We start from the raw sequence: 12914 nt of genomic DNA on the forward strand, positions 1-12914 counted from the left end.
TAAGGATGCACGTGCAACTCGGTTCATTTCCAGACACTTAAGCACTTTGCTAACTTAGTGCCCTTATAACAGCACAATTACATTAATAACAGTAATGAAACAATTATACATAACTGCATTTTTCTATTTTAAAGCAACTTGAATTGAGCACGGAGCAGAAACGTTTGCATTAGCAGTGCCCACACTGTCACCCGCCAGGGAAATGGCAGGAGGTTCTCAGCCTGCTCAAGTTTACCGAGTTTTATTGCTTTCAGACCCCAGTTAATATTTCCAGCCAGGGCTGAACAGCGTGCTCGTGGTAGCACTAGCCTGGGATGCTCTGCACCATGCTCTCTTGGTCAGGGCACGCAACGGCAGCCAGGACACACACAAGGAGGCACTTAGGAAGGTGGCTCAAATGTGGTTGTGTTTAACCCACCGACTGTAGTATTCAGTCATTTTTGCTTTATATAAACCAAGCAATATTGCTTCTCACGTAATCAAAAGACGCAACAAAGTAATATAAGCTGACAGGTCCCTCGTAAAAGATTTTTTCCTCTAAAGAAAGCCACATTGATCTTAGACCTGGAATAACTTTTTTCCTCCCCTTTCTCCTATTACGGGAAAAGCTGGTGGTTTTTTTTTCCCCAGTCCTTATGTAAGCAACTAATTTCTGTGAGTGCTGCTCCCAAATGGACTAAAGATCCATTCCTAGGGAGTAAGTAAAGTAACATCAACACATTTCTTCCGATCCGAAAATATTGAAGCCGAACGAAAGCCTCCCGGTGGCAGATGAAGCGAATGCAGAGTCCCATGTGAGTTGTATTCGGAGCACTCGGGACTGGCGCCGTTCCGGCTCTCTGACCCACGGTAGCAAAAAAGCTGTGGGTAAGTGAACCACAATTTTTTCCAAAGGTATGACCCCAGCTTTCCATTTCTGCCCAAGGCACAAGAAGATATTGTTCAGAGTACGGTACTGACACAGCTATTACACTTAGGGAAAACCAAGTACAGCAGAAGGCAATGGAAGCAGACGTCACAAATAAAGGCAGAAGACCCTTTTATTTCGCATAGACAAAATGCAAAGAGTGTCTCATTAAATTAATATTAAAAAAAAAAACAAATCAATCCCCTCCACTGACATCACTCATCCTAATTAACAACAAAAAAAGAACAATCAAGGACCCATTTTCTAATTAAAAAAAAGAAAAGTGCAAACATGACAAAAGACTTTTTGTTTTTCCAAATCAATGTTCTTGTTGAACTCACAAATAGGGTGATTTTTTTTTTTTTGTGATTTTTTTTTCCCTTTTAAATCTTGTATGATGGAACTTCCAGTTAAAATGTTTTAGTTAAGTCTCCATGCACTTCGTAGAAAATCAGTAAAAACACAAACGCTTGTGAAGATCAGAAAACTGGACTCTTTTACCCAAAAATTCAGATGTCCAGTCAGATGAAGCTCACACTCAGACAGAAAAAAAGCAAGAGAGTCTTTGCACTGTCTGTCGTTCATATTATTTTTTTTTTTGTCAAATATTTTGGCAATCTTCTTCTTTAATTATAAATATTGGAATTCAATAAAAAAAAGGTAGCTTTCATTGGATTTTTTTTTTCAGTGTAAATATTTACAGCCACTGTCCAGCCATGCTCTTTTTGTTATACCAGGGTGTAAGATTTTGCGTAGGGATTGTTTCCTTTCAAGTGGCCCCGGGAGTCCAGCAGGGATTCTTGGGAGCTGCTCATTTTTGCCGCCTGTCCTAGCTCAGCTCCTTCTCGCTGAGGTAACGTTGCCACAGCACCAGGTTGCCATGACTGTACTTCTCTTGTGGAGGACGTCTCCATGGGTATCGGCTCCAGGACGGTGGGGCGCTTCAAGGTTCGGCTTTTCTGTGGCTCCAAGCAGGCTTGCCCCAAACCCAGGTCTCTGCTCGTGCCCTGCACGCCACGGTTCAATAAAAAGTCCATCCTAAGGTAGGGTGGCAAATGCATGAGATCACCTGGGGAGGCAAAAGTGAAAAAACAAGTCCTTACTTATGGTCATGCGCTATGTCATGCTCCCCAACTGGCTGGGGGAGTCAGGCTGATGGATTTGGCCACCAAAGCAGAGTATCTGTAACCAATCCGGCCGTAGCATTCATAATTCAAATATTGTTTCCATTTACCACGCCATGATCTTACAGCATCAAGGGTCAACAAACTCCTTTTGGGCAGATCCATAACAATTCACTATTACTACTTGTTTTCATAGTAGAATGACTATAATGAGAAGTGTGATGTGTTTTACGTGCCCTCACAGCATGAAGAAGATAAACTGAAAAGACCAGGAAGTTGTTCCCAAAATCCTAAACGAAAAGGTCTTGGTTTTCATTTGTCAAAACTTGAAAAATGTGGAGTCTCGGTAGATTTCCATTTCTTATTTTCCATTTTGAATGAAAACTTTCACAATTACAATTAATGACCTCCAATCTAGAGTAGAATGACCGAATCATTTAATATGGATGCATAAGTGTTAGGGCTATAGTCTTCATGAGATTTCTGAATAAAGCAGAAAAGCGTTCTTGTTCTAATATAAGAACATTTACCTGCCATCCATCATCACAGTGTTTAAACCATTAATGCTTTTCTACCACCGTGGCCATCAATATGCTGCTGTTTTGTGGCAACAAGATGCACTGGGGCTGCCACCCTAGCTCTTGTATCAACCTGATTTCCCTGATTCCTGGGCATTTCTGTGTGAACCCGGTGACGGCAGCCTGCTCAGTCCAGAGGGTTTGCCTTTGCAAAGCTACTGAGTTCAAACAGGTGCCTCGGACCTGCTGTCTGGGATTAGGCAGGGGTGAATGTTACCTTCCACGTATCCGTACACGTATTAGACCTGCTACAGAAATCAGATTGGCTTATTTATTCCATTAGGCATTCATAAAGTTGCTTCAAGGAAATGAGAGGCAATCAATCAGGCACATAATGGCATTCCCTTCTAAAAATATTTGATGGAGTAACCTCACGTATACATGACAAAAAGCACAGTCACAGGCGCATTCTAGAAGAGTATTTCCCCGTCTTTACAGACCTCTGCAGGTATATAGCTTCCTTTTTATGGCTGGTATCAAAACCGTAGCCTCATCTGCAGGTGGGATGCATCCTGAATGTTTAAAGTAGAAGTCTCTTGGCACTACTACACCTGTTTCTACGTGAGCTATTTACAGCAGTAGAAATTAAGGCTGACCTGTTCCAGTGGCATAAACAGTAGACCAGGAAAGCACTTCTTCATAGTAAAACAATGTATAACAATTTTGGTTTTCCTAACCAAGGTACAAGCTTCCCAGTGATCTAAAATAAAACAGGTCCCTTGCTTTCTCATGTAAGTCAAGGCACTGCAAATCTTACCTAAAAGACTAACAGCATCTGCTCTATCCGTAATTTCGGGTCACAGACAGAGAATTGCTGAGAAGTTACATTTGGACAGAATGACTGTTTATTCCTACAGAAATCCGCCAGGCACTGTCTGACACCATATGTTTTGTTCTAGTTAGATCTCCAACAGAGATGCACGGCACACGGTACTTAGCCCCCATAGAGTAAGATGTGCGTATCTCAAGATTAGGCTGACATATGCACCACGGCAACGTTTATGCAAGACTGGAGAGAGAGGGGGAGTTTTTTGCTTACAATCACACTGACTGCCACTTGAAAAGTGAACTGTGGTAACATTAATTGGTTTTACTCTTTTACCTTATTTTCCTACAGTACCTTTCACGCCAAACACATTCAGCGTATGAGACCTGTTTCAGCTGAGACAGCAATGTACCTGCTGCTGGGGTAAAGTACATCAGGATACGGGCACGTGAACCGGCAGGCGCAGGCAGGGGCCGACTCGCTCCACCTAACTACAGGCATCAAACTGAGCTGCCCAACAGCTTTGCCACCCCCTTGGCACGCAGACCCCATCCCCTGGCCACCTATACTGCACCCCAGTCATTTTGCTTCTGGGTTCCCTTTTGGACCAGGTTCCAAAACCGGTCCAAAATGGGTTCCAAAACCCATTTGTGGGGGCAGTTTGCTCCAAAGACCATTCCCTGTGGGCTGCAGGGAGGCGAAAACCTGGATGGGGAATGCTTGTATCACTTAATCCCTATGGCTGTATCTTTTGCGGCACCGCAGGGTCCTGAATAAGAAGCCCTATTGCTACCCACTCCTCCCCAGTGGTGAGAGAGACGAGCACCTCCAGAGAGTGGGAGCGGATGGCGCCACCCCCTCATTCCCATCTCTGCTAATGAAGACCCGCTAATGAAGGCGGAGAGGGCCTTTTTTTGGCTGCCTCGGGCGTAGGTTATCACTGCACAGGGCCCCAGTGAAGGTGGGCAGAAAAGCACACCTCTGAGATCACCTCTGAGACCTAGTTTCAGTAGGCTGGAAAACTTTGTGACTAATTATAATACCGAAGTAGTATCTTCTTGTCAGGGATGTTTAGAGGCTGCCAGGGTCAGAAAGCGGGGCTTCTCTCATGCTCCCATGGTTGCCTCCCACGCATCATAGTAGTTCTCGGCCCTGGCAGAAGGGGACCAATCTTCTGCATTGAACCCCCATCCCTATTTCCCGCAACAACGGGCCTTTTCCCAAAGATGTCTGTCACCCTGACACCAGCCGTGCCGGGCTGCTGCCAGGCAGCACAACACCCACTGCTTTATTAAGACCAGCCAGGTCATTTCCCTCTTACTGCTTCATTTTCTGTTTTACGGTCAGCTTTCTGGGAAGGAGCCGGCGTGGAGCAGAAGTCGGAGCATGGCTCATTGTCAGTCCCCCAGGGTCGCCTCTGAGAGCTGCTTCTGTATCTTAACACATTGCTACTTCTTGAGAGACACAGATATACATGGAGTATAAAAGAGATGAGTCTTGAACCTTACGGAGATGAAGGCTGGTTTTCAAGCTGCTGTCTAGACATTTCTCATGTGTATTTTAGAGCTTCAGGCTATGTAAAAAAGGCCTTTTTTTCCTCCCTAAATCTACATAAGAAAGCATAGTCAATAATCTGTGTAAACAATATGCAGTCATTTTACTGTAATTTTTCAAACGTCTGGGGGCAAAGTTCCAACAGGATTGCAGTAATGAGAAACCAGAGAGTGTAACTTGTTCTCCAAAGCTGGATACGCAACGCACAATCTCTGACACAGCTTACACAGAGCACTCGTTATTTGATATGATGTACACATTTTCCTGTGACAAAAAGTGCCACTGCTCCTTCTTATCTGCAAGAAGCATCTTTCCCTGCAACTGCTTATAAAACAAAGCAGATTATTAAAATCACTGGAAAAGAAAAGTTGTCGGAATGTAACTTTTCCCTCATTGCTGGAATTGAAAAGGTCTCACAGAATGAAAAAAGTCTTTGATTTATAAGAACTAACGTGTTTCTGACTTAAAAACATAGCCTCTGAAATATAACCACAGGGGTTCATTTTTGCCATTCCTATATTAATTCTGAAGGTATTTTTGCGAAGTTTAAAACCCTCTTGCCATATCCATGGAGTTACTTGGAAAGACTCTGGTTCTCACCCTTCTGGACACAACAGTATAGGCATTTTTTAGTTTCTTGCTATTCAGCTGAATGATAATTTTTTTCAGGCACAGCATTAACGAAGTTTCAGGATGGTTCATTGCCTTTGATGCTCTAATTACCTCTTTTCAGCTGTATGTGTGCCTTATTAGTAACAAAAGCAAACCTTTCAAGTGCATGAGCACTGGCAAATGAGCATGTTTAATAATTCATGCATTTTGGGTTAATTAGTACAAAAGGAATTCTAAAACTATAGTTTTCTGATGCATTTTTCAAAAAGAGAAGTTTCCTGAATTTAGAAACACTGAGTTTGTACACAAATAATACACATCCAGTAAAATGTGCATGCGTCAATTTAAGCCAGAGCTACTTCAGCCTTTTTTTTCTGAGTGGCCAACCCTCTAATGAATTATTTAGTATAGTACGTTTAAGAAAATGTTAGCTTCAATAAATATTTGTAAACAAATGCTAAAAGACACTTACTATGATATTTACCATAAGCAACACATTCTACCACAAAGTGAGCATTTTCTGAGTTAATGCGGCGCTGTGCAAAAATTATTTACCCTTATTTCAGCACAACTGCGCTGATATAAAACGTTTTGCAAAAAGAATAGATATTTTTATCCTCCTTATGGAGCTCAGCTTCAGGTATGGGAAGGGCTGGGATGAATTTGACAGGCTACATGGAAGGCAAAATATCACTGCTCAACTTTTCTGGAATTTTATTCAGGATAGCGATCTTGTTTGCAGAATTAAGCCAAGCTGAGATGCACTCTTTTCTCCCCAAAGATTTACCTCATACCTCTTTCAAATGCCGGAGAGCTTGCATGTATTTTTGCTTTCATCTGCTCCAGAAAAATCTAAGGTTTTGTGCTGTATTCAATACAAAGATCATCACAGACTGCAAAAAAGATGCTCTTACCAAGTTGTCACATGATAGCTATATGCATTTTCTCATGAATCATAACTTCCAGTAAAGCAAAAGCAATTTGTCTTCACAACGCTCCAACACAGATACCCTTAGCGACGATGACTGCCTGATGACTTTCAAGATTTGGTTGCTATGTGAAGGAAATTCCATGCTATTTGAAAGATTATTTTAGAAAAGTTTATGAAGTAGGACTGGTGACTATGACAGGACATTTAAGAGGTGTCCTTATTTTTAGGTAAGGAGGTAAGAATAAGACTTGGTAATAGCGGTAAGAATTTAAAGAGGTAAGAATAAGACTGGGTAATAGTGCATTCACACAGCTTACTTCATTAGGCAAGTGGGTAAAAAAAGCTCTCGAAGATCTTTCTGGCACGATCTCATGGGATCGGAGATCATGCCAGAATTGAATCCAAACAGCTCTGTTAGCACAGGTAGGGCGTCTTGCTGATGTAGTTATGTTGATTTGGGACCCAAATATATCACTCTTCATGACCTTGTGCAGTGCTGGGGGGTGGACAAGAGCTGGCAAAGACAGAATGCCACTGTGTTGGGCACCTCCTGGCTTGTCCTGAGTTTGAAAGGGGAAGCACTGATGGGATATTGTGTTTTCCTTTGAAAGGAAGCAAGGGAGACAGAGCTGCTGACAGAGAGCTTTAAATTCAGGTTTACGCTGATTAAAAAGTTCAGTGGGGTTTTCCAGCCCACTAGCACAGTAAAAAAAATCAGTGAAGCCTTTGCTGATACTCACAAGCTGTTTTTCAAGAAAAAGACTACCTATAGGAAAATCTCATATTAGAAAAGGGAAAGGGCGGAGGGTCTGCAAGGCCAAGGTGAGAGGTTTGATGAAAAAAGAGTAAAAGCAATGTTCGGAGGTCTTTGTCACTTCAAGAATGACACACTATTAAAAGCTGGCAGGCAAAGCTTTCTTAGACAGCGGCAGCTTGATCTGAAGCTGGACGTGTAGCAGCAATAACATTTCTTACAGTTGCTGCTGTCAGCGTTCGAAACCGTCTGGTGCTCCTTCACTGTCCGTTTTCTGTCTGTATCCTGCAGACACACACAGACCGAACACGCAGAATGGTCTGCACCACGTTGCCACCATTCCCACGCCAAGAGGCTGAGAGTCAGACCCGCAAGGCTCGCAGCACGCTGCAACATCAGGTATAAATACACTTAACAAGTGATAAAGCCAACCCTTTGATCCCGTGTCCTGCTCAGCCAAGCAGAGTGAAGAGTTTGGCACCGGCTCTGCCCTCCTGCCTGGTTAGCTGGGAAAAGTGGCCATCTGCTAAAGGGAACCAAGTGGATCCTTTCCAGATGCAGAGTCATTCCTGCCCCGAAGCAGGGAAGGGGATGGGTGCAGGGAGCAGCGGCTCCCCGCATCTAGCTGTGCTTCGTGGTGCCTCCCTTGACTCAGCACCCACCTTGACTCGAAGGGTCAGGTGGATACTTGTTGAAAACTTGGAGCATAATGAATTTAAGAGAACCAAAGCAGTAGGTAGACTTTAACTTATGCCTGTGTTTGGTTTTTTTGTTTGGTGGTGGGTTTTTTTTCCCCAAGACCTGTTCAGTGTGGAACTGATTTCCCAATGCTCTTTGTTTCATAATTATTATTTTCTTTTAAATGTTGCAGTGAAATGCCACAACTGAACAGTAAAAAATTTCTGAATGATGCGTTGAATAACAGGGCTCCGTTCTCTACAGCCAGTATTGATCGGTAATGGAAATGGAGGTGAAATTTCCCCATGCAAATTACTGACTGCTTGAATGAATGCAAACCTCAGCGCTCTCTCGGTCAACAGGAGCACACCATTAGCAAGTTCAGGAGCTGACAGACGCCTTCTGAGCCCACTTTTTCAATACAAAGACTGGATTTAATAATTCTGCAGCCCTCTAAGGTGATCCAGAATAAAGGCAAAAGGTCCAAGCATTCCCTTAGATTACAGGCTTAGCGAGCAGCCAAGTGGCAGAAGGTGGGAGGTGGCAGGGCACAGCTTTCTTGTTAGCAAAGAAGCTGCTGTGAGAGCAGGCAGGCATTCCTCCCTTCTTCAGAGTAGCTTCAGCCTCTGCTCGGCTGCCCAAGAAAAATGATCGACGTGCTCTATGAGACACTTTTAAACCAACCGAATGCATAACGTTGACATTGAAGAAGGCCAACAAGGCGGGTTTGGGGGCATTTCAGCTGCCCATCAGGTCCCCTTTGCCATACGGGCCATCGCCACAGCTCTGCCCTTCGTGGCTTTGTCACTCGCCCCACTACATCATTTGGGCTTATCACAGTGTTTTGGCCAATGACACAAAATCACGTCTTTGTGCTGCTCAAGTTTGTGAGCACAGAGGTAGGAAACAGCTAAAACACTTTCCAAAATATGCCAAGTTTCCCCTTGCTAGATGGAGAAATCGGAATTCCCTATCACCCCTGCAAGGCTGTACTTTAAATCGGCAAGTTTCATTTTTCTTTCTCCATGAAAACTGCACCTCAATAGATAACCTGAAGATCTACAACACTTAGTTAAATGTTGCATGCTGCAGTCTGCTAAAGTCATCACTTTCACAAAAGCATTAAAAATACCAGGTATGTTTCACACAACAAAATAAAACCAACAGTTGCTGTTGACTACAATAATTGGAGTTATCTTTCAAGAAACACCAGTAAAACTGTAGTTCAGGAGCCAAATGTGCTACTAGTATAAATCAAAGTAGCTATATAGATTTCAGCAGGACTACAAATTGATTTATACTTACTGGAGATTAGATTTAAATGACTGAAAATGAGGATTCCAACTAATGTGGGTAATTTTTTTTTAAAGATCATTCATTTTGTTATTTAGATTTAAGCCTTCTAATTCCAAGAGAAAGGCCTTAATCAATGTGTTTTAAAGCAGAAGTTTATAAACTGCTATAGTTTAACTGAGATCATACATCTGTACTCCACCAACGTAACACGCTGTGTCTAACTGAATGCCAGGAGACTTGATGATCACATTGTTGGGTACTTCTGGAAGGTCGATGAAACAGGAATTGAAGCACATTTTTCATTTGTGTTTCTCAAGCAGAATTTTGGTGTTTCATACAGTGCTGCACTTTTAAAAGACCTGTCAGATGCTTTGTACCTTTCAGAAGTAACTTTAAGGAGAACTGACATATTTTTAAGGGCCTCTCTGCTGCTGAGCTGGCAGTGTAAAGAAAGAAAAACCAATTAACTCCCAGAAGCCAGATAGATTTAGACCCTATGGAGATACCACGTGGATGTTCAGCCTCACAGGGCCGGTGCACCTGCAGAACCGAGGCCTTCCTGTTTCGATTTAATGCAACGCCTAAGTTATAGAAACTTGTAAAAGGGACCTCACCAAGTTAAATCAATATGCACTCCAAAACTAAAGGCAGAAAAATTGTCAATAAATAATGAAATGATGATAGAAATGTCAAGTACCGGAGCTCTTGCTTTCCATCTCCACCTTGTCACGCAAGCTGCTTCATACATTTTTAAGGATGCTCTGAGACAGGGCTCTCCTGCCCACCGTCTGAGCTAGGAAAGCCGTGCCAAAGCCCTTGCTCAGGTGCCTCTAGTTAGCAGCGCTGGAGTTTTAAGACCCGTTTGCTGATCCTGGGTGCAGTGAACGGAAACTGTTCAATTATACATCACTTCAGTTGAGGGTTAAATCGATCGTGACTCCATGGAAACCGGCATCCTTCATGAGTTTATTCCTGGGATATCTTGGGAGCCCAGATTCAGCACAGAGGCTGGAGAGGGGAGGTGTTCGAACTGGACTTACGGTTCACTGAAATCAGTGGGAGTCACTCTGTTGACCTCAACAGGCTCTGCACCATCCCCATGAATTCACAGCTAAACCTGATTGTGCCAATGCGACGGATAAGTGTAATGATCTGCTAATGGTTACGGGGAGGTCAGGCAACAACAAGAAAACCAGCAACAACAAGGAAACCAGTACCAGCGTTGCCTTGCTGCTCTGCTGAAGACATATTCATGGATGAATTATCGTAACTCGGCCTCCACAGGTCCATCAGTTTGAATCATCTGAGTGATGCTGACAAAGTGCATCATTGTATTTTTGTTAATTAATCCACTGGGACCAGAAGTTCAGCTCTCCCATTTAAATTAAGGATGCTGGCATGAAAATGTGAACAGTACTGAAACACATCCACATGAACGTACACCTGTGCTTTAAAGGTCAGCATACAAAGAAGCTCTTACATGGATGGCAAAGACTATCATTGCAGTCAGATTAAGAATGCATCGTTAAAACAAATGTTTGTTTCTGTAGTGATATCAGTTGCCACTGCTTTCAAAAAATAGCACAAGCGTGGTCTTTCTTGGAAGTCCAATTTGGTTTACATTTTCAGATGCCTATAGATCTCCTGTAGATCTCAAATTACATTCAGGTCTTGCGGCACAAGGAAACTTACCAGAGCCTGCTGTGTGTGAAGTCAATTAAAGCAATAACAGCCATAAATGACCGCAAGGACCTTAAAGCAAGGCTAGGTCAGTTCTTCTCTGTATGGAAACAAGTGCTTCTGGTTACCTTGGGCTGACTAAAAGGCCACAGAGAAACCACACACTATGTCTCAACACTATCAAGTGAAATGCTTTGACGTTTTCAAAATTAAAATGGCACGAGCAGGCCAAATCTAGTTTTTGTAGAAGTGAGGTCTAAAATATGGACTCTTAACAGAACTGCTCTAATCTATTATTTTAATTGAAGTGACACAGCATCTTTGGTTTTATTTGGAGCACTTCCTGGTAGTTTTAGAAATTTAACATCGCAGTTATGACTGTGTCGTGGTTTGGGTAAGAACATGAAAGTAGCTGAAAATTTACTGATAAATGTAATCCTTGCTTTAGGCATAAAACTCTTCACTGAACAGAGTTGAAACTGATGCCTCCAAACCTACAGAAAACACGGGTAGACTATTTTAACAGTTGAAGCTAATGAAAAAAATGACCATAAGAAAATAATCAGGGTTAGAAAAACTAAATTAAATTCTGATTTTTAAAAATCTCACTTTTAATAAGATAATTTTTTGGGGGTAATAAAAAGATAGGAAATGGGCATTCTTGAAGGGTATTTTCCCTTAACATGCAACTCCTAATCAGAAGAAAGCAAAAAACCTGCAACAGTATTGCAAGCAAGCACAGTTTGGGACACTGTATTTTTCTAAAGTCAATGTTAATTTTCAAATCAAAATAACAAATAAACTAGATAGCAATAGGAAAAGACAACTGTGCTGCTCCAAACTCCTAGCAGAGTCCTTGAGGAACTAGTACCAGTTGTTTCTCGCCTTTAATAAAAAAAAAAATCAAATAAATCTTCCAAACACCAGCATCACTGATTCATAGATGAGAGTTGTAAAAATAATTTAAATTACTTTTCTCATCAATGAATTGAATTTACCTTCCAAACATCTTGTACACTACCTAAAATGGAATTTTCACAATACAATTGCACAGAAACTTTCTATTTGTAACCAAACAGCTGCCCTCTTTAAACTTGTGATTCACACCGATATAGTTTTCCTTTCTGATCTCATAACATTTTAGCTTCTGATCTGAACCTGGTTTTATTCTACATTTTCATTGTACTAGCAAGGTTAAAAAACTTGCAGTGTGAAGCTTCCACCAGAAAAATAAGGCAAGCCAATGATTTCAAGTATGTAGTCACATAAAATTAAATGCGAAACTAAATGGTTTTCATCCCCGCAGAACGTTCAGCTTTTCACGGCAGAATGATAAAAAGCTCCTGATAGTCTGCAGAAATAAAACCTGAGACAGAATAAAGACAATTTACTCTCACCACTGATGTGCATTTCTATGGTGAGAAGCAAACGGCACAGTCAGTCTACTTGTGACATGTTCCTAGTTTTCCAACAGAGCAACAGAAAATAATCAGAATGTGTTCCAGGCACAGGAGAATTCAATATGGAAACATTAGAGATGCTCATCTAGGGGAGTAATTTCAGAATATGTCACACATGTGTAAGTAAGTATACATACAAGTAAGTTAACATACAAGTTAAGAGTATTTACTACAGTAAAAATCTAGGCAGTAAGTTATTTTTTCCATTTACAACTGTTCTGCCTATATTCCTGTTTTCCCACCTGCCTATTTTGATTTGTCTCCTTATGTTGTTTTCTCAGAACTGGACCTTGGTCACTAGTTGTGTAGTCGAGATGATGATTTCTTCCTTCTATATACACACTATATATGTTGTGTGTATATACATACATATCTATATGTATATATTATATTGTATTTGAAACCAGACAGTACAAGTGTGGAACTAAAAAAGAAAACCATCCATATGTTATCCTTTTCTTACTTTACTGGAGGATTTCTGAACAAAAAATGGTCTACGTAGATTTCCCCATACCTTCAAGAAATTCAGTTTTGGATCTGGAAACTGTGGAACTGTACAATTCTATTTTCAGTC

General features: G+C 41.7%; 1 protein-coding gene across 2 annotated transcripts in view; it reads right to left on the reverse strand.

Moving 5' to 3' along the window:
- Positions 1-1015: 1015 nt before the first annotated feature.
- DSCAM (DS cell adhesion molecule) overlaps positions 1016-12914 on the reverse strand; it is a 466019-nt gene continuing 454120 nt past the window's right edge. For both annotated transcript variants that reach the window (XM_074602331.1, XM_074602342.1), the window contains exon 33: positions 1016-1976. In XM_074602331.1, the coding sequence (XP_074458432.1) occupies positions 1636-1976 (341 nt within the window). In that variant the 3' untranslated portion in view covers positions 1016-1635. The remainder of the gene's footprint in view (positions 1977-12914) is intronic.

The sequence above is a fragment of the Larus michahellis genome, chromosome 1 (assembly GCF_964199755.1).
Source record: "Larus michahellis chromosome 1, bLarMic1.1, whole genome shotgun sequence".
Taxonomy (NCBI): domain Eukaryota; kingdom Metazoa; phylum Chordata; class Aves; order Charadriiformes; family Laridae; genus Larus; species Larus michahellis.